Source organism: Atractosteus spatula, chromosome 13, assembly GCF_055471065.1.
Source record: "Atractosteus spatula isolate fAtrSpa1 chromosome 13, fAtrSpa1.hap1, whole genome shotgun sequence".
NCBI classification, from domain to species: Eukaryota; Metazoa; Chordata; class Actinopteri; order Semionotiformes; family Lepisosteidae; genus Atractosteus; species Atractosteus spatula.
This window is the reverse complement of record NC_142718.1, coordinates 34189862-34210763: the sequence shown is the minus strand read 5'-3', so window position 1 is coordinate 34210763 and position 20902 is coordinate 34189862. Positions and strand designations below refer to the sequence as shown.

The 20902-nt window shown below is 38.8% G+C and overlaps 1 protein-coding gene across 1 annotated transcript in view; it reads right to left on the bottom strand.

The window, feature by feature from the left end:
- drc11 (dynein regulatory complex subunit 11) overlaps positions 1 to 20902 on the bottom strand; it is a 56316-nt gene that overhangs the window by 30899 nt on the left and 4515 nt on the right. The window contains exons 3-10 of the mRNA XM_088931046.1: positions 18564 to 18891; positions 16946 to 17065; positions 16385 to 16576; positions 14407 to 14478; positions 9675 to 9880; positions 6645 to 6729; positions 5573 to 5725; positions 2007 to 2082 (exon numbers count right to left, since the gene is read on the bottom strand). Coding sequence (XP_088787172.1) covers positions 2007 to 2082; positions 5573 to 5725; positions 6645 to 6729; positions 9675 to 9880; positions 14407 to 14478; positions 16385 to 16576; positions 16946 to 17065; positions 18564 to 18891 — 1232 coding nt within the window. The remainder of the gene's footprint in view (positions 1 to 2006; positions 2083 to 5572; positions 5726 to 6644; positions 6730 to 9674; positions 9881 to 14406; positions 14479 to 16384; positions 16577 to 16945; positions 17066 to 18563; positions 18892 to 20902) is intronic.

The window sequence follows — 20902 nt, the reverse complement described above, 5'->3', positions numbered from 1 at the left end:
CTTGTCATTATCTTGATTTAATGCAGAGGTTTGGCTCTTTCCAGCACCTCCCTTGAGGTGCTGGCCTCCAATGAGCTGTCATGACTAAATTATTCTAATGAGCGGAAGAAAGAGAAATAAATAATCCAGGTTTTGTCAAGATTATCAGGTCACCTCCTGAAATAGAAAGTTATAAGGCTGTTCAAGATAATAGTCTGAACTGTGTGTATAGTACATACACGCATGTTATGCATACAAGTATACATGAGAAATTCCTTTTCGCTAAGAAACATCAAAGAAGGCTAAACAGCAACTCTGAATTAAGGTTAATACGCAAATTATTATGAAATTATTATTATTATGAGAAACACATTTAGAGCTGTTCATAGAGACTTTTGCTTTCTTGGAAAGCCTAACTCTAAACAGTTTTTGTCATAATAACCTTAGGCACAGTTGTAGTACACTAATGAATGTGAATAAAGGCAAAACAGATGTTTCTGATTGTTTGCCTACACTTAATATATGCTAAGCAGAATTAAAGGTATGTTTAAATGATTCTGTTTCTATTATTGTGATATAGTCATTTAATCTGTATTATTTCCTTAATACAGAAGGTGCTACACATATAAAATGATACAGTTTCACAAACTGACAAGCTGGTCAGCAACAGCCACAGTCACAGTCATAAACATAGTCAAAGACAAAGGAAAACCTCAGCTCTTGTTTGTTTACTCTCCTTAGAACATCTTAAGCGACTATTATTCAAAGCAATTACTGAAAGTCGATCCATGATTCTGTGCTAGTATAATCAAAGATGGCACAATGAAGAAAGTTTTCCCTAAGGCTGTTTGCCAATGTAAGTCATTAAAGGTTTGATGTGGTAAACATGAGAGTCTTAAAGTGGAAAAAGAACAAATTTGCCAATCAGACCCAAGGAGGCCCTGTGGTAGTCCAGTACGGCTCACAGCATGTTCAGACAGCTAACACAAGGGGGCAGAGTGGCATAGTGCGCAATGGACTGTAAGCAGCTTAGCGGCACTGCGGCCCTCTTGTCCCCATTGCCTTCTCTCCCATTTGTCACCCTGAGAGTCAGGCTATTCTGTGTGGCATCAATGAAAGGAAACGTCAGCACAATGCGGGGTCTGGGCTGTGGTGCTTTTGATTAAACTGATTAAGTTGATTTGCGATGTCCTGATTCCGAAAAATACATCCAAATAAATATACTTCTGCACAGATGAAAGGTCTGTAAAAATCAAAGTTAGAGTTACAAAGGGCAGCACGACATCCTGAGTTACATACACAAATCCCGTCAAGCAGCCTCTCCTAATCCCCCGGGTATGCTGGCACACTGCTTTATGAGGTCAGGCTCCTAGGCAATGAAACTGTGGGGGATTTCCCAGACTGCTCTCCAGGCCTCTTCTGTATCATCCCATGTTCCCCAGTTCATGGACCAGTTAGTATTTTTCAGTGCCAGCACTAGGTAAAAAACAATTTCAAAATATTTTTCTTGGACACATTTAATCTATTGGTTCTATGAAACTAATTCCAAAAATATAATTCGGATATCACCCCAGTGGAGAGAAAAGGGAGAATAAATGGTCAAATATATCTTATATTTGACCATTTATTTTCCCTTTTCTCTCCACTGGGGTGATATGGCGATGCCCGGCACTTTAGGCCACAGATATGGAAGATCCATGAGATCAGACCAAGCAGTTCAGGTTATTATCTCATTGTAGGGAGCTCACAGGCCACGGGCGGGGCTCCCTGTATTTTTAGGCTATGCACTTTCTCCAAGCCCCTCTAAGCCTGCACAGCCCAGTGCTCACCCCTCCTGTAAATCATACAGAAGGGTTGGTGCACAACACAGGTGAAGGCTGTCTTCATCCTTCCTATTTACTTTGGCCACAGTGAACAGTGAACTAGCAGGCTCAATCGCCTGTGGCACACTGAGACTGAATTTATCACCCGCAATGGGGAATACTATAAACACCATAGCTGGTATCTCCAGATACTGAAATACTGACCTCTGTATGTTTTGCTTCCTTCTGTCATTGTGGGGAGGAAGTTGCTGGGGGCCATTTTCCAACCTTCCTCTTCCTCCTGTAAATTCAAAAGTAATAACCCAAGAAGAGAAAAGGTTGAAGACAAAATCATGGGCCCCCAGACACTTCGCAGACAGTGATCAATGAAGCACTCCCTGGTTCACTTATTATCTTATTCTAGTTTATTGAGATCACAGTCCTGAAGAAAAACGGTGATCAAGACTGAGCTCCTAAGACTAGGAGGCAGGGTTTCAGTACAATATTTATTTCTGTGCAGCTATTATATATAGGAAGAAGTGAAATATTACATTTCAACTGCAATCAATTAAAATGAAGTAAAATCAATTTAGATTAAATTAAATTATTGAAATGAAAGACTAGCTTAGGGAATACATGTAGGACTTGTAATTCACTGTAGTATGGTGGTGAAATCAATAGTAGAGACAGACAGAGCAATGAGTGTGATTGCTATTATTCTCTGTTCTAATGTTGTCCTTACATAGCTTTTCATTTCTCTCACCTACTTAAGAATGTATTTTTTATTGTTTCAATACACTTATTTGATAAATTACTATTCTCCAGGTAAACCAAATTAATGTCTTTAGCAGACTTACCAGGCAGTTTAAAAGACTTTTATAGTCTTGAAACACATATTTGGGAGCTCAGGGATTTGCAGCTCCCTGTACAGGATGAATAAAAGTTTTATCTCTTTGTTTGGTCAGCACTATAAAAATGTCAGTCCCTAATGGAATAACATATCAATCACATCAGTGTTTACTTTTCTTAAACAAAAGCAGACACAGAAAAAAATGTTCATATTCAGGTGTTTTCTATCACTAATATGGAACATGAAAATTAAAACATCAATTAAAACATCACATATCTTTGAAGCACACCCTTTATACTGTGCTTGTGACAGATACAGATGTGATAGCATCTTCAATATATGGATTTCTACATTGAAAAATGCCCTGACTGCGTAATGACAAAAAAATGCTTTGACGTTACTTTGCATGTATTCTTTTCCTACGCCGTCTTCAATAAGTTATATTTGGATTTCAGGTTTTCCCAGAAAGCACGAGGGCTGACTCCTCATACCATCACTGATGCTATGTCCTATCCCCTCCCTTCCTGTCTGCTCCAGGATTCCCCTCTCCTGTCAGATCCCCTCGTGCATCACTGACACCATCTGCAGCTGGAACTCAGGCTTCCCGGCAGGAAACCGTGACAACCACTGCAGAAGGGAGGTTTACGAATGTCACCTCAACGAGGCCGCAAAGTTCAGTCTAAGGTCTTTTTCTGTGGGCAAATTCCTTTTCCAGTAAAGCCAAAGATCTTTAATTTTCTGAGACAATGGGCCCTATATTTAAAACACATAGGTGCTGAATCGCCACAGCTTCCTTTAAAGGGTCTTAAGGTTTGTAAATATACGTTTCAAAGACTGATGCAGTAGCATTTGATAGGTAAATCTTTTCAAACATTCATGTTCTATAAAGCTTTCAAAGAGTTCAGAACCACTTGAAAAATGCACTTAAAATACATGTATGGCACACAACATTTCTAAAAATATATAGTGCTTTCCTGTTGTTTGCACTGTCCACTTTTAGTTAAGAAAAGTCAGTGTTTGATCCATGATTTCGAATTGAAATAGATTTCCACTATTTTGCACATGTACAGCTACTTCACATTCCATCCTCATCTGGTACACATTATTATGCATTATTTTCCAGTTGTTATTATTATTTTCCATGAGCAATTAAAGGTCATTTGCTTTATTTTTATCCGCTGAAGCTTTTCCTTGCAGTTGACCCAAGATGCAAAGGGGTTCAAATTGCTCATGAGCAAAAAATACTTTCAAGAAATGAGACGGAAAAAACAAAGCTTTTGACATTAGTCCAAGGAAACCTAACAAGAAAGTCTGGGATCACTGGTAGCAAGTGTTGTGTGACACTTTTAACCATGCGTATTAAAAAAAGGAAGTGATTAGTTACTCTGCATCACAGTCAGTATGAACAATGGCTCCATTCTAGTACACCTAATTGAAGTCATTCAATATTGCTGCCCATGTGTAATTTATACCTTTTATGTAAATCCTGGCAGTCATAACATGTCGACCAGAGGAATATAGTTCACTTAATTCACTGCCACCACATGTATGATTTAGGATAGCTGTCAAGCTAATTTTATTATGACAGACCTTTAACTCAGAGAGCACCTGGCATATCCGTAATATTGGTTAAGCCAGTCCTTTTACAAAGGCCTCAACTCAGATGGCATTTGTAATCAGAATCCAGTCATCCTCATACTACATTTGCTCAGTTTTTTTTTTCTTTCCAAAGCAAAAGCATATGTCTTTGGTCAAAATGGAGCACATGAAGAAGTTCTTACAATGGTCACATTGTGAACAGCATACTGGTGGCACTAAAAACTAACTTGACTCAAATGCCCCACCATCAATGTGAGTCTATCATGAGTAATTAAGTGTATCGTTTAATTTTACAATCAGTCCAGAAGTATTTTAATGCATTTGTTGTGTCGTAAGGGTTCATCTGCATCTACATGAGCCTCAGTTTAATTTGAGGAAGAAGGCTGATAACTAATTGTTGACAGTCATACAAATTACACATTAGTGAATTTTAAAATATATGATAATAAAGGTAAATTGTTTTGTTTATGAAAATGTGACTTTACTTGTTTCATTCTTTTTAAAAGTACAGGTTTATTGGTTTATCTCTAAAATACAATGTGAGTTTTTTATTTCACTGCAGTGTTTCCATGTATACATACAGTATAAATACAATGATTATGTTATAAGAAGAAAGTACTAATCTATAAAATGTAGGAATTTTCTTTATTAAGTGAAGCAATAGATAAAAACTGAGTGTTGCATATGATGTATAGTAGTACAGCACCTACACAAAAACATTTATGAAGCATTTGCGATACTACTTATATTACTGAAAGCAAATGTGCCTCAAGTTGCTTCCCAAAATGGCTTTGCATTGCTAGAGAATGACTATAAGAGAATATTATAAGGGCAAAATATCATAGCAAGGGTTATCTTCATCAAAAGATGACTTAGGATCAGTTTCACTTGTAGACGTCAAATAGTTTATTTTCTTGTTTCACAGGTGCTGCAGAGCGAGACATCTTATTCCATAAGGACTGACGTCTATTTCTTACACAGTGGGGTAAAGATAGTCATGCCAAACAGATTTCCAATGAGGCGGTAATACAAAAAGCACGCGACTGGGGGAAAAAAAGAGATAAGATGGCGTGCATGATGTGACTAAAGAGATGGAATGTCAACAAGGAAAACCCAGTCAATCACGGGACTGTTTGGCATGCAGTGCGTAAACCCAAGAACATTCTGCTGCAAAGGAAAATAAACTGCTCCTACTATGCCGCTGGCCAGTGGAATCCCTAAAAACCACAGTCCACCTGATGGGATTAAAATAATATGCAGTGCATAGCCCCTCCTGACGTTCAATTTACATAACTCAAGCTGTTCTCCAGTCAGTTCTGAAGGGAATTTGTGACACTCTCACCTCTGCATCCCCTTTGCCTTTCTTCCCTTTCGACTTTCCCTTCTTGTCTTTCGTTTTCCCCTTCTCCTTCTTTCCAGACTTTTTGTCTTTCTTCCCTTTGCTTTTCTTTTTCTTGTCCTTCTCTTCCTCTTTGGCTGCCAACTCTGCTGCCACCTTCAAAGGTATAACCGGCCGCACACGCAGTAGATCAGTCGATCAGCTCATGAATCGATCAGTCAATAAATCAAGCGGCCAGCCAGGCCAGCCAGCCTGAGAATCAATCACTCATTCATGCTTATGCCTTACAGACCTTGTAACGACCAACACAGAACAGGCAGTGATTTGTAACACCATGCCGAGAGATAGAGGGGTTTATTTTCTGCAAAGAAAGAAGACAACTTGTGCTGGTTACAGCCTTGAGAACCATATCAGAACATCGATCCGCTTAACCAAGCTTGTTATTGAAAAGAGACATGATAAACGGCATCATAAATTACTGTAAAGTATGTTGAAAGCTTTCAGGAACACAAAATTAATAAGAGGTGAGTACTCAATGACTTTAGTCCTGAAAGCTACAAAATATGCAAGGTGTTCTGTGTTCTCAACACTATAAATAGATTGTGCAACTGTAATGGTGAGTAGATTTTTGTTATTCAGAAAAAGTGTTCTGGCAGTTCAAAAAGCAGCTTCCTTCTTTTAGCTGGGATTTGATATAATGCACTTCAAGTAGAGTCTGTGTTTATGGATCAGTCCTTTTTTGATAGATTCCGGACAAGCTGCAGTCTTAATATGATGCACTGTAAAGGAATCATTGTGCACATGAACTCTCTATTGTGGAATCTTCTGTTTCTGTAGTACCTTCTACAAAAAATCCATTTTGAGCACACTGCATAAATTGTCAGCTTTTGGTTACAGTCTTGAGAACCATATCAGAGCATTGATCAGCTTAACCAAGCACTTTATTGAAGAGAGACATGATAAGCATCATCATAAATTACTGCAAACCATGTTCAAATGGTTTTATATTAATAAAATGAGCTTGTTTTTTAATTCTTTTTTTTTCGGATGATGTGATATGAAGTTGCAATTTTACCTGTTCAGGTGTTTTCTCAGCAAATATTGCAGCCGATCCTCCATCTTCAGCGTCAGGGAAGTCAGGAAACTTCCCAGTGGCATCTCTACCAGAGTCAGAAAAAAATGGGATTGAAATTCACTGGAAAAAACACAATTACAGCTTGGACAGGAAAAACAATTGCATATGGTTTTCATACATAAAAAAAATATTGAATGAAAATACCATTAAGCTAAAATTGCCTGTTTGGAAATGCAAAATATTTTTTTTCAAATTCCACATTCCTTGATTCTTATGCTAAATAACATACAGTAATAATGAAAATGTAGTTTTCATTATAGACTTTGCTGAAAAAGAAAAGACAAACAGTTGTTGAAATAGAACTTGCACGGACAGCATGAGCTGTTCGATATTTTAAAGCTCATAAGAAATTAAACAATGAAATGTCTGAGTATTTCACAAATTTGATATTTTGAAAATGAGACATTCCAAACATTTAGATGAGGTCGATCAGATCCGACCTTTCCCTGGAGAATGAGAGGTCTGGGGGTAATGACCGGAGTCAGGTCTTTTGCTCAGTTCTAAATCTCCTGCAAGCCTAATAAAAAGCAGACTGTTACCTTTCACCGATTCTCTATTTCACCCTTAGGAGATCTGCTAATGATATGAGAAACAGGCCCTTTCTTTCTGTCCCCTAAACTTCATGAATGCGGTTTGTCTGCGACTCGAGTGCCCTTGGTGTCCGAGAGCCAGAACACTTCTCAACCCTGATTATTCCCTCAGGGTGAGTAATACAGGAGCTGCTTTGCTAAGATCTAGCCAGGCAGATTTCAAATTCTGTTCCGTATACTCCTCATCTCTCACCCGCCCTGGGAAATACACAAATGGGTTGATTCTTGCAGGCCTGACTCCAAATACTGTATGTCATCCATCCTATATTACAGTCAGCAGCTCTTTGAGGTCAACATACAAGCTGCAGGAAGTCAGGAACTGGGGTTAGGTGTATTTTTCTTGCTGAGCCCATGTCAGCGTTTTATGCAGTGGTACTGAAATGAAATGACCTATAAGCACAGTCACTCCCTTTAATGGGCAGTATCACCCAGTGACAGCTCATAAATTGTTCAGGAATTCACTAATAAGGCATGTCTATTACTCCTACTTCCTTTGGGAAATTCCTAGCCATTGCTTGCCCTTCCACAAGGCTTCACAAAGAAGCTTGATATTTACAGTTCATTGTTTCACTTAAACCTAGAGATTATAGTTGAATATGAAATTACTAGTAAAACAGCGGAAAATAAGAGTCTTTATTTCAAGAAAGTAGAATTAAGCACTACCCATGAAGGAAACACACAATTAAACATCAGTATACCAACATCACCAGGGATGGACTATCTACAGTTGTATGGACTATATTTATGTCCTCCACTTAGTTATTCCAGACCACAGCAGGAATGGGCTCTCCACTAGGCTGATGACAGCCAGTGTAAGTGCCTCTCTAGCTAGCTAGGTCCCCCAACAGCATATTTGCAGGCTGTAAGTGGACTTCAGGCACTTTGACAAGTACTTTAAACAACTTCCACTATTAAACAAAGGTAATCACTGTAAAGAGGATAAAAACAGTAGTTAAATATCAAGTGCAAGTACAGTTTCTATACTACATACTTTTCTAATTCACTCTTCTTCTCACCAAAGCATAGAAATACCAATGTTTGAAATACAAATTCAGTCTTCTACGTCACTCTTTTCACTTATTAATTTTTTTAACGCTTTTACAGAAATAACAACTAAGCATATTCAAAACAGAACCCCGTTTCTACAGATGATATAATCTTACATTTTATCTTCAAGAACCTCTGTGTTTTTTTACATGTGTAATTCGTATAACAGAAATATAAAGAGAAAGGAAAAGCACAGCATATGGACCCAGTAAAACTAGGAGTAAAGCTGAGTTCACTGTGAAAAGCTATAGTGAGTAGATTGGTTTTTAAAACAGTCACAGAATCCCTAACATTTTTGAAAGGGAGCTCTACAGTTATGATGTAGCACATGAGGAGGCTTTAGTTTATTGATCTGATCCTGATCTTTGGCAGAATTTAAAAGCCTGTATCAGCAGATTTCAGATGCAGAGTATAACCAAGCAAGACCCTGAGATAATGTGTAGTTAGAACATTCAGTGCCTTATGTGAAACCAGGAGAATCTTAACGTCCACTCTAAACTTCACTATAAGCCAATGCAATTTGCAGATTGTAAGATTATGAGTGTCATGATTTGATGCAGAAGAAATCGTTTCTGTACATATTGAAGCCTTTTAGCATGTCAGTGCAATCTTGATTAAATAAAAACAGAAGTCAATATTTCAGTGCAAGATCAGCAGAGCAAGCTCTTTAATGAGCACCATTACGCAGGTGGAAGCTTCTTGTGATAACTTGCCAATGTCAAGGTCAAAATAAAAGACCAAGGTTTCTCACTTCCATCAATGGTTCAATTTCAATTCCATCAATAACAACACTGAAGTCATGATCTTTGAAAAGCTGAATTTGGGAGCCTACAAGCATATCCTCAGTCCTGACAGAATTAAGCTTAAAACAATTCTTTTGCATGAACATCTTAATAGCAGACATTTACAGGCAAAAGCGCAAGTACTACAGCAGAAGGGTGTAATTGGGTCTGTACGTACAGCATAACAGTGAAACTCAAGACCATGTTGGCAAAAAATGTGACCAAGAAGAAACATAATAACTGCACAGTAAATAAACAAGCACAGAATTCAGTGGAAAATCCTGAAATATTGGGATGACAGTCAAGATCTATAAATTGGCTCATGTTAGACAAACAGGAGCTGAAACAACAAAGGTAAGCACCGGTATCAAGTATAATGCCTAGATAACTTTGTTGAGTTGAGTTTAACCCTATCAAAAGCTGCGCTTCCACTGTAATTCATAGTTGATGTCACCGGATGTATTTGGTATTGCCTTTTACATGAAACACACATACCCAGCTTGGGTGAAACATGGCTACTCTGACTCTACAGTGGACAGGGTTGTTCTTACCGGCACTCGATGAACCACTGCCGGATCTGCTCCTGTAGAGTCTCCTTGACATCAGGCCCCTCGACATCCCTCACAGCCTCCTTGATACTGTTCAGTGCCTCCTGGTACTCTGCCTCGTGCTCCTCCTGCACCAGCCGGCGGGCGCTCTCCACCTGTCGCACCCGCAGTTGGGCTGCACTGAGCTTCTGCTGCTGGGGTGGGGGTATCTGACGATCACATGGTGGGAGGGCAGTAGAACCACAAAGACACGAAAAGAAGCAACACATTTACTCATTAAATGGCCGGATAAACATTATATCTAATCCAATAATGAATACATTTGTTTCTTTAAATATAAAATGTAATTATCACATTGAAGAAAATTATTACAAAAAACTGCTTGTGCAAACATCTGACACATGCATGAACTGAAAGGGTTGGTTTCTGGTTATCATTGAATACTTTTTCACTGTGATCTGATCCTCAGTTGCCCACACCTGATCAAATATAATCTTAATAAACTGAGCTATTTTATGTTCAGTGCCCTTTATCTATTGCAGATTTAAGACTAAACCGATTTTTAGCACTAAATGATCTGATCACGGGGTCCAAGACCAGACCTCTCTGTAATACTGCTGTACTTACAATATGATGCAGGGACCAGAGGGTCAGGGCAGGATCCAGAAGCAAGGAAAGGTAAATAGTCAGCTGGGCAAGAAGCATACAGCAGAAGGTGAGGAGGAGCAAGTGGTGACAGGCAGACAAAAGTCCAGAGCCACAATCTAAAGGCAGGCAACAGCTCAAAACCAAGGACACAAGCGAAAGAACCAAAAGGGGTTCCATTGGCAGAAACCAGGAAGCACAAGCAAGTCCAAGGCCAGGGTAACAGTGAAAGCAGAGAAGGGGAATCCAAGAGTCGTAGGTCAAACAAACACAAGAGGACAAAGGTGAAAACAAGGAAATGCCGAGACTAGCAAATTAATATTTTGACTGAGCATCCAAGTGGTGCACAGGCGGATCTTAAATAGCTCCAGTGTGCGGGTGGGGGCAGGGGGGGGGATCTTCTTCCACAGCTGTTAGTAATGGTATGATTAGCAGTTAAACATTAGGGTTGCTGATGAAACGCCAAGATTTTTGGCGTGAGCGAGTATGACTTCATACAGAAAGCTTACTATTAACTTTCTCCAAACACCGAGGATACACATTTAAAAAATCTCTAAAGTACAGGTCTAATGCTTAAGTCCTGGAGGGCCATTGTGCCTTTTTTATGTTAATCAATTGAATAATTAACATAGCTATTTTCTAAGTTACTTACATAGAGGACTTTTTTAAATGTCTTGTACATTTTCTTACTAAAACGACATATTTCATTAAAGAAAATAAGGGGCTGTCCATTAAGACAGGAACCATCTAAAGTGCTTGAGACCCTTGCTTTAAATTTAGCTATAGATTCTTACACGTTTGCACATATTGTGCACACTAAAATTATGCTTGCCACAAGACACAGCATAGCTAATGCACCTTACAAGCATGACAAATACAAGGTCATCCTTAAAAATTCATGGGTTAATGTTCATGGTGAGCAACACCAGAACACATTCTATACTGAACTGAGTTTCTGCATTTGGAAGCAGCTTTAATGGAAAACACCTGAAAGGATCAGTCTGATGAAGGAGAAGCAAATATTTCCATTGCATGTCTCCAAGAGCCTTGTCCATTGTTCCTCCACACATCTGTCTCCCTCTGTGTTTATTGTCTGATGTTTGGCCACCACAATCTGCCAGCAGGACTTCCCTTTGCACCCTTTGGAGACTGCAATGTAATTATTCTCATAAATAAATAATGTCAGAAAATGAATTTGGTACAGAAATAAATGTTTACTGTCATATACTAAGAGGGCAGTGCATGAAATGTATTCAGAGTAAACACTGAAACACTTTGGAGTATATAGCCTGTAGTCTCTTGGCAAAACAAGACTATAATTGGTTTCCAAAGCCAAGCTTGCTTTTATACAAAGACTTAATATCTGATCTTCCTTTTCCAACCTAATGAATCCAAGTACAAATATACTTAAGGAGAAAAACTAGATGTGTCTTTATGCTTGGTTAATACAACATTATAGTTTTCAACACATTATTATTCTTTCAGTATCATAAGTGGAATATCACTAACAAAGCAATGAAAAACCCTAACTGATTTATATGAAGAGCAAACATTTATTAGCCTGCTGATTTGCACATTTATTAATTATTAACTTAGCCAAAGGGTGATATCAACATGTAATATATTACCCTATGTATAATTAAACATGAAAGGGAATATGAAATTCCTGTGGCAAGTCTGTAAAATAATTCAGACTTTGTTTATAAAACATTAATTATTAGGTGCTGTAATGCCTCAAGATAATAAGTCAGTTTATTCAAAATATATATTTTCTCCCTTTTCTTTAGCTACGACAGCAAAAATGTTCACATATGCTTATTATATGTTGCAGTCTCTGTTTCTGTATTTTTTGTGGCGAAACCATGCATCACTAATGAGCCACATACCAGGAGCTTCAGTTCATATAAAGTAATAGTGCCAATCATTTTCAATAGATTCCAGTACAGAATTTTACATTTGAGAATAAGGATTTGTTCCAGCAAACGCCCATTGCTCAATATGTGCTCGGACAAATACTGTTAAAACCATGCATTACAAATTCTGCAGAATGTTAATATGTAACAATTACACGGAATAATTCTCAAAATTTCATAGCAGTTTACTTTCACCATAAAATTCACAGAGGAAATATGCTTCAGGAAGAAGAATGAATAATTGTTGAGGATACATTATGCAAGGTCACTGAAAACAGACTTATAAACAGACCTAGCTGTAAAACATTATGCAAGACAAACTATTTTAATTTCAGTAGAGAAAAAGCAGTTCCTTCCTTAGCGTACCAAGCTGATTAAATCCTGGGCTGCACAATAATGACAAAGCTCAGACATAAGCCCCACACTCTGCTTTAGTAATAGGAAAATTTGCCTGATGTTTGTGTTGATGGCCTGCAGCCTGTTGTTAAAAGGAACAATGAATCCCCTACAGCTGAAAAAAAAGAATAATTTGGATTCTTCGTTGGAATCAACTGTTCAAATCACTCAGAAATGTTCGTACAAGGCTCACTGTAAAGAGAATGTTGTCTGTTATTCTGTCTTATTTGCCATTTCCACCATTTGGAAAAGGGGAATTTATTGGGAATATCACCTAGAGTGTAGCCTCATTTACATTGTATTAAAGATACATTCACATGTAAAGCAGGATATCAAATACTGACAACAACCTGAACTCAGAAGCTATTTAAAAAGGTCCAAAAAACTTAGCATTGAAATGACAGTTCACTGCTACTGAACATTGGTGGCAGAAAGAGAGAGTGAACAACTTCACATGCAGTTCTACAATACAGCCCTGAAAAGGTGTTTAAAATCAGCACAGCGTGTCGTCAATTTCACAAAGCTGTCAACAAGCTCTTAAAAGGCACATGTCTGTCTTCTCAGAGATATACACTACAGCATGGTCTGGCAGTTGTATGTGGCAGAGTGCACAAACTGAACCTGGCCTTTGACCTGTCTTCAACTAAATCGAACTCAAACGTTTTCTAACCTGGCAAACCTGAAAGCTGGAATTTTCTGCTATAAATTCAAATTATTTTACATCACTGCACTAGGTAAGGAATATTACTATATTACTTCACTGTACTAGGCTGCACTCTTTTTGAATCAGTTCAGATGTAGCTTTCCCACATATTTCATCTTCAGGAGCCATCACAAGTCATAAATTCTTCTCGCAAGACATGTCTTTATTTGTTTCAGGCTATTTTCTCGTGAAAACCCGCGAGATAGAAATGTTGCACGTAAAAATATAGTACTTTTTGCAAGCTGTCAAAATAATGTGGCTATATACTGTGCACTACTGATATGCTGCATTTTGGATTAAAATACCAATTCTGCAATAACAATATGTTTTAAGACCTACATTAAACCTAAGTTAAACCTACGTTTTGTTTGTTTTAAAATGAAACAATTCAAGGCAGTTGTCAGATGACAGTGTGTATGTTTTTCCTAAGCTGCCTTTAAGACTCATATTTAAAACAGACTACTTTTTTGTCTCAAAAGAAGGCAAGTATAACATTATTTTATGGAGTGATTTCTACACTTTCAAACTGCACACAGATACCTGACCTTCTAAACCTCTTAATTGTGCCTTTTTTAGGCCACATATATTGTATATCTCTGTCAATGGCACCTGCTTGTTGTTTTCATCTGCTGTGAAATAGCGTTAGCTCTATTATCATGCATCATTTGTATGCTACTTCTACATGTTTGTATGCTACTTTAAAGAGAAGTAGATTAGTAAAAGTAATGCTTTACAGTGATCTCCAATATCATGCACTGTTTTTCCCAAATTACTGCCATTTTATAACTCGGGTCCTTTCTGTCACAGTTTAGAACTTTACTTCTATTAATTCTTTTTATGCTTTAATGACTTAACTGTATTTTACTGCATGTAACTGCTGTATATTACAGGGAAATTGTGTAACATATCTCAGATGTACTGTAGATTAGTTTTTTTTAAAGACCTCCTGGGTTAGCTTAACAGCTCACATTGTTATGGGCTCAACAAAACTGACACTGCCCTGCTAGACAGCTCAAAACTTAAAAACTTTTTTAAAAAGTTCCCTACTGACTTAGGATGCATTATGTTGATTTCTCACCATTCCTAGGAATATCATCTCCTCTAATCGTTCCTTTTTTGTTTTCTTCCTCTGACTATAGCCCAGCCAGACCTGCAAAACACAGAAAAGAGTTAGCAATACTTATTACAAAGTGTACAGATTTGTACAAATGTGTGCAGATGGAAAGCTTCTACTGTATGTAGTGAATAAGCACTTGAAGTTTTCAAAGAAAGGCAAATAATGAGATTTTGTGGTTTATTTGTAACAGCAAAAACACCAAACAACTGGTAATGTCCAATATTAACTTGATTTGTTGGTAGATACAAGCAACTGAATGATGAAACACACAGTCCTCCTAAAAATACGAATAAAAAACCTGGACTTGCCTTCAAGATAAGATAGCATGACTCAAAAGTAAGCAGATAGATGGCAGCTTTGAATCAATCACTGAATGCAGTTTTGAGGGTTCAAACATACTTCCAAAACCTCAGCATGGAAAAAAGCATTAACTGTTTAGCACTGAAACTTGATAAATCGGCTTTGTAGTAAACCAAAGGATCAGTAATCTAAATACTAAAGACACTGAACTGCCAGACATTTTATGGGCTGTTAACAGATAAGACTCCTACTTATCCCACACATATGAAATACCCTACAATGAAGAAGACTTATTCTATCATTACTTTTTACTTCTGCTACGAGAAAGAAAGTCCTTTCACACATACGCACATATGTGAAGGAACAAGTAATAGGTTTATTCCATGCCAAAAAGAGAAGAAAGAAAACACAATGTTTCACCTGGGGAGCCTTCTTCGGGTGTGACATCTTAATTTTTATTATTTTTACTCATGCATTCTGTATTCTGCACATTTTTAGGCATATGTTCTTGCCATGACAAAATCTGCTCAAGAAAATATGAAAGATTCCTTCATGCTTATATATAACATCTTCAAAAAGTCGCAATGGTCCAGTGATTCTTACTCGTGCACTTGGCACTGCTCTCTCAGAAAATTTCATGCTGCTATTTATAACATTTCTATATTTTGTGGCTGCTGTGACAGCTTCATGTAGAGATGAATCAAAATACTTGTGCAGGAACGCTGCCCCATAACATCACAGAAGCACTCACAAAATGTATTCATGCTAGCCTCATAGGACTAGACCTAGTTACATAATGATTTGCAAACTAGTTTCTGGTTGTATATTCCTTGTATACCAAGTAATTTTTTTCTGTTCACTAAACTGGTGCATGTCATGTACTTGGCTGTTTGTATATGACCAGATGAACTCAGATGAGTGTTATTGTTTATGTGTTTATTGCACAACAGCTGAAAATTCAATCTAAAAAAAACCTTTATCATTTCATGTCCAAAATGTCCCTCATGTCTATTGCTACATCAGCCATAACGTGCATTCCACCTCAGAGACAGAATGATGCCTTGGATAAGATAAAGCTTTAGCTAGATCAATGAAATAAAACCTGCTTTCCTTCGTCTCTTGAAAATTCCTTCCTCACATAAACAACAAACAACAGTGTTCACAGTGGACCCTAGCAAAACCTTTGTTTCTGAGGCAGATTTTATTTCACATAAAGAGATCTGAACATCATAATCTCATCCTCTGCATGACACAGTGCTGCAGTTTTGCAAAGGCAGGAACAAACTACTTGCTGCATTGCTATGTAAACCCAACTAATAATAATAATAATAATAATAATAATAATAATAATGATTCCTTACATTTACAAGTAATGGGGACCCCTCTCCGCCAATGTGTGCAGCTCCCACCTGGATGATGCTACATCTCATCCAAACATAGTGTCCACATCACTTTATTGGGGCATTAGAACCCACACAGACCACAAGGTGAGCACCCCTTACTGGTCCCACTAATACCACAGTTTTTGCTTAGCTTCAGTGGGTTGCCTGTTTTGAGCTGCAGGGTGATATGGCTGCTGGCACTGGAATTGTGCCTGGTGCCTGGTTCTGTGTGGCAGTCTGTGATATATGTGCTCTACCTTCTGAATGCGGGTGGCTGCTTCATGAGGATCCAGGGTGCTGGCTTCGCGCGTCTTGGCCAGCCGCTCCTTCTCCTCCTCCTGCCGGATCTCCCTCATGAACCTGGCCCTCAGCCGGCCCTGCCGCGCGCGTTCCGACACCTGCACTAAGCGCACCGCCTCCTCCAGCGACATGGACCGTGCTGGGGCCTTCTGTGAAAGAACAGGCCAAACCCCTTCCAATCAGTGGAACTCTGGATACAGTAAAAACACACTCCCTGGCCAAAAGATTTTTTTGTTCGCTTTTATCTGCATTAGTCTACTGAAAGTATGAAAAAAGGTGCCCAGCCAGTCTCTTACAGTATTTATCTTCGAAAGACACCTGTTCTGCTTCTTATTAGAATTTCTTAATCTCCAAACCATCGAACATTAAAGAAGAGGCAACCATGGTCAGCATATTTCAAGGTGCAAGATCTAAGAAGAAAAGTGTAGCCATCCTGTTTTACTCTATATCAAGATGAAAAAAGCTGTTCTGCTTAGCCTGGAAGTATAAATGGGTTGGCGATTCGCAACTCCACTGACCGTTTCCCGTTCGAAATGTCCGGCTCTCATCAGAATCTGGCCAAGGATCCTCTCGCGGTCTTTCAGCACTCGCAGCCTTTCACTCACAAAGTATCTGGGTACGGGCACCTCCAGGTCCTCCTGCAAACACAGAAGATGTGAGGGAGAAAGACACTTACTCAGGTGTTATCGTGACTTATTTCCCATTGGGTGCCAAACCTGTGCTTCATATACATGTTTATTGTATTTAATTAATTTTCTAACCATTTTATTCTAATACAGAGTCACAGGGGAGACCGGACCCTGTCCTGGCAAGCAATGGGAGCAAGGCAGGATCCACCCTGGACGGGTGCCAATCCATCACAGGGCACACACAGATACAAACACACACACACTCATTCACATGGTCAATTTTCCCAGAAGCCAATTAACCTGCCAGTATGCCTTTGGACAGTGGGAGGAACCCAGAGCGCCTGGAGGAAACCTACATTAACAAGGGGAGAACATACAAAACTCCACAAAGGATAACACTATTGGAATTGAACCCAGGGCCCCAGCACTGTGAGGAACCAATGCCATATGTTCATTCCAATACCAAAATTGTGAGAGGTATTGGAGACCATGTCAGTGGAGTAAAGGTAAAGACTTTAGCTTCTTACTGTACAGTTATTCAGAAGAGGGTGGGAACGATACTATGGAAGAGAAAGCTAATTTCGGTTTCTAGTTGTGTTAGTTATTAAGACTTGTTTTATTTAAACATCCTTCCTGCTATTCATTTGGAAAAAAGCCAAGATGAAAGAAAAACACACTGTGGGGACAGACAGCTTCTCTGATTAATACCTGTTTTCCTAACCAAAGAAAAACATAACTTGAAAGGACAGCCACAGGTATCTCTTGATATTTGGCAAAGCGTCTAAAAAAATGCATGAGTGAATAAAAAAACCCAACCTTTTTTCCCCATCCATCACTGCACATAAGCTGAATGTGGTTACCATTCAACCCTGAAACCCAAGGGATATGAAAACAGTTTGTATTGAGACTGCCAGCATGAATCTGACAGAAATCTGACCTGAGACAAATATGGCTGGCCAGTAAACACTGATCAATGAAAAACTGGAGAAGACAGAACTGAAAAATTGAGAAAATAATAAGAAGAAGAATATAGTAGGCATTGTACACTTTAGAGACAATATCACATCATCTGTTTTCTTTCATTTATGTATACAAAAGATTGGCAACCAACTTTCTTGAGAAACAAGTGAGCCAGGACAGAATTTAATTCATTTAAGTTATAAATCGGTTATTTGGAAAAGTGATCTCATGGTACATGATCATGATGTTGATCAAGCCACCTCATTAAAACTGATCTGAAGTATAACAATGAGCTCCGATCTGATTACAAATTCTTCCCTTATAATGAGAGAGGTCATGGTCATTCAAAACCTGATGCTTTCACAGAGCTTTCATTTCTGTCTAGAATAGACTAGTTCGTCCAAGTGCTTTGATTAACCTAGGATTTTTTTCAGCCGCCCAGACACATCACATGCTTGCAAAGGAGAGAAATGAAATCCATAATCAATAACAATATTTCCTCAATACAGATCTGCCAGCGGCATGAGGGAATCCCAAGAGCACTGACTGGGGTCAGCTTGAGGTCCTGCAGGATGTCATCGTAGTAGTGGAACTCGGAAAACTCTAGCTCCACCATCTCATTCTTCAGCTCCAGCAGGCGGCCCATCACCCCGTCCAGCACGTGCCGCACCACTCGCCGCTTCTGAGGGTGGACGATCTGGTCGTAGACAGCTTCCAGACCGCGCAGGACCTGCAGGTACTTGACATAGAAGGTGGCCAGCGTCTGGAAGACGAGGAGACGGTCTTTCTGAGGGCGTGGCGGGTCAGCAGGCAGCTCCTCCTCCAGCAAATCCTGCAGTGCCCCCTGAGCAGCCACCCACATCTTCCCGTAGACACTGTGGCAGGATGGCGTACAGGGTTAATCAACAGCAGCCCCACAACTGTGGCCAAGCCCAGCACTAGAAAACCTACAAAGGTTATAGAGTAGATGAAGACTAACAGCTTTCCAACATTCAGAAATATAAAATAACTCTTTCCACATCAAACATCAAAGCCTTTCGGCGTCAAAACAAACTTATCACTTACAACTCCAACATACTCAAAACATTATATTCAGGAAAACGGCAATCATTTTTTGTATCTGGTGTGCTAACATTGCATTGAACGGACATGACCTCAACAACCTGGAGGGTGGACAATCTGGTGAAAGTCACAGGCTATTAGTATGTGTGACCATTGCTGGAAGCAAGCAATACAAGCTGTACATCCGTACGGCATCCTTTACACCAGGCTTTAGATGGTGGGCTTCTGTCCCATTTATCTCATAGAAGCTGGACATGCAAATGCCTGTGCACTGGTCTCTGAGGCCAAGATGTCACATGTTGTCTCAGCTAATTTCAATGGGGCTTAAGTCCAGTAAGCAGTCTGTCTGCAAAATAACTCATCTCACAAGAAAGTCGCTGTACATCGGACATGTGTTGCACATACAGTACATTGTCCTGTCAGGACAGGGTGAGCACCCAGGAAACCCCTAGGACTTGATCAGTGTAGCACTGTGCAGTCAGCTTAACATCTAACACTACGAATAAAATTGTCTAATGACTCTCCTGCCCTGACAATCATACATGGACCTAACAATTGAAGTGTTATCACTTGTGGTCTCCCAGTTCATGGTCTGTCATTGTCAGAACAAGCCAGGTTAAAAATTGCTGGTTGTGAAAATGCCAGTAAGAGACAATTCCCTTATTCCAGTCTCTAACATACTGACAGCATGAAGGTGGTGTTCTCTTGATAAGGACGACATGTTGGTGCCTTTCTGCATTTTTCTTTCTTTTCTCTAGGCTTGACATTCAACAGGTTAAATCTCCTCATTACCTATGATAAATCAAACCAGATCTAAAGTGAATGCACAGTCAGTTATTATTAATCAAAATTGCATGTGTTGATGTTTCTAAGAAACAGTGATACATTTTCTATCCTCAGCGAACATATTAGACTGAAATTGTGCTTTTAATTTTCATTAATTTAATTTGTAAATATTTTCAAAAGACAATGGCAATTGAATAATGATCAATCTGAAATGGTGCACAGACATCTAACTTTTCAATTTTGCATGATCTTTTTCTTTTCCCTTCCTCACTAATTCCCTTATTTCTTTTACTCTACCAAATTCCCCCAGATGCTTCCCACACAAAGATAACACAAGCAAATATCAGCCAGTCCTAAACAAGCAATACTCAGTCATCCTAAGGACAGCATACCTCTCCTTATTGATGGGAACAGGCAATAGCTATTCAAAATATAAGGAGACATATACTGTAGATGGCTGGTTTATCAGATCGCCCTTAAGGTAAAATTTTATTTCCTAATTTAATCTCACTTTTGTGTGTTCAATTCTATGGTAACTGGAACACACTAACAGAAATTTCCCAAGACACATTTTTCCAAAGATTTTCCTGTAATGGTTATTGGAGAATAAAAGCCTTGACTATAATATATCAGAACAGCAGCTGGGAATCCCCCATTTCATGAATATGAAACCTTTAATAGCATTTTATACCTTATTTGGGCAGACAAAACATTACTATAAGCCACTCTACAGCTCAGAATGAGGAGATAATTTTACAAAACAAAGAAGAATAAATCTGACAATGATGCACAAGGAAAACAAAACTTCAGGGAAACCATATGGGCCAAAGTATTCACTCAATTCCCAAGGGTATGGTTTGAAGGAGCAAATGAACACAATCACATGAAGAATTATTTGGCATTTGAGTATTTCTGAAAACAAAGTCCTTTGATCACTCCAGGATAGGTAATGAATTTGGGCATTGCTATTATGAATAGAAATGTGAATAGCAATGTCCCTGTGTCTGGGGAACATTACAAATTAACTTTGTCATCCAA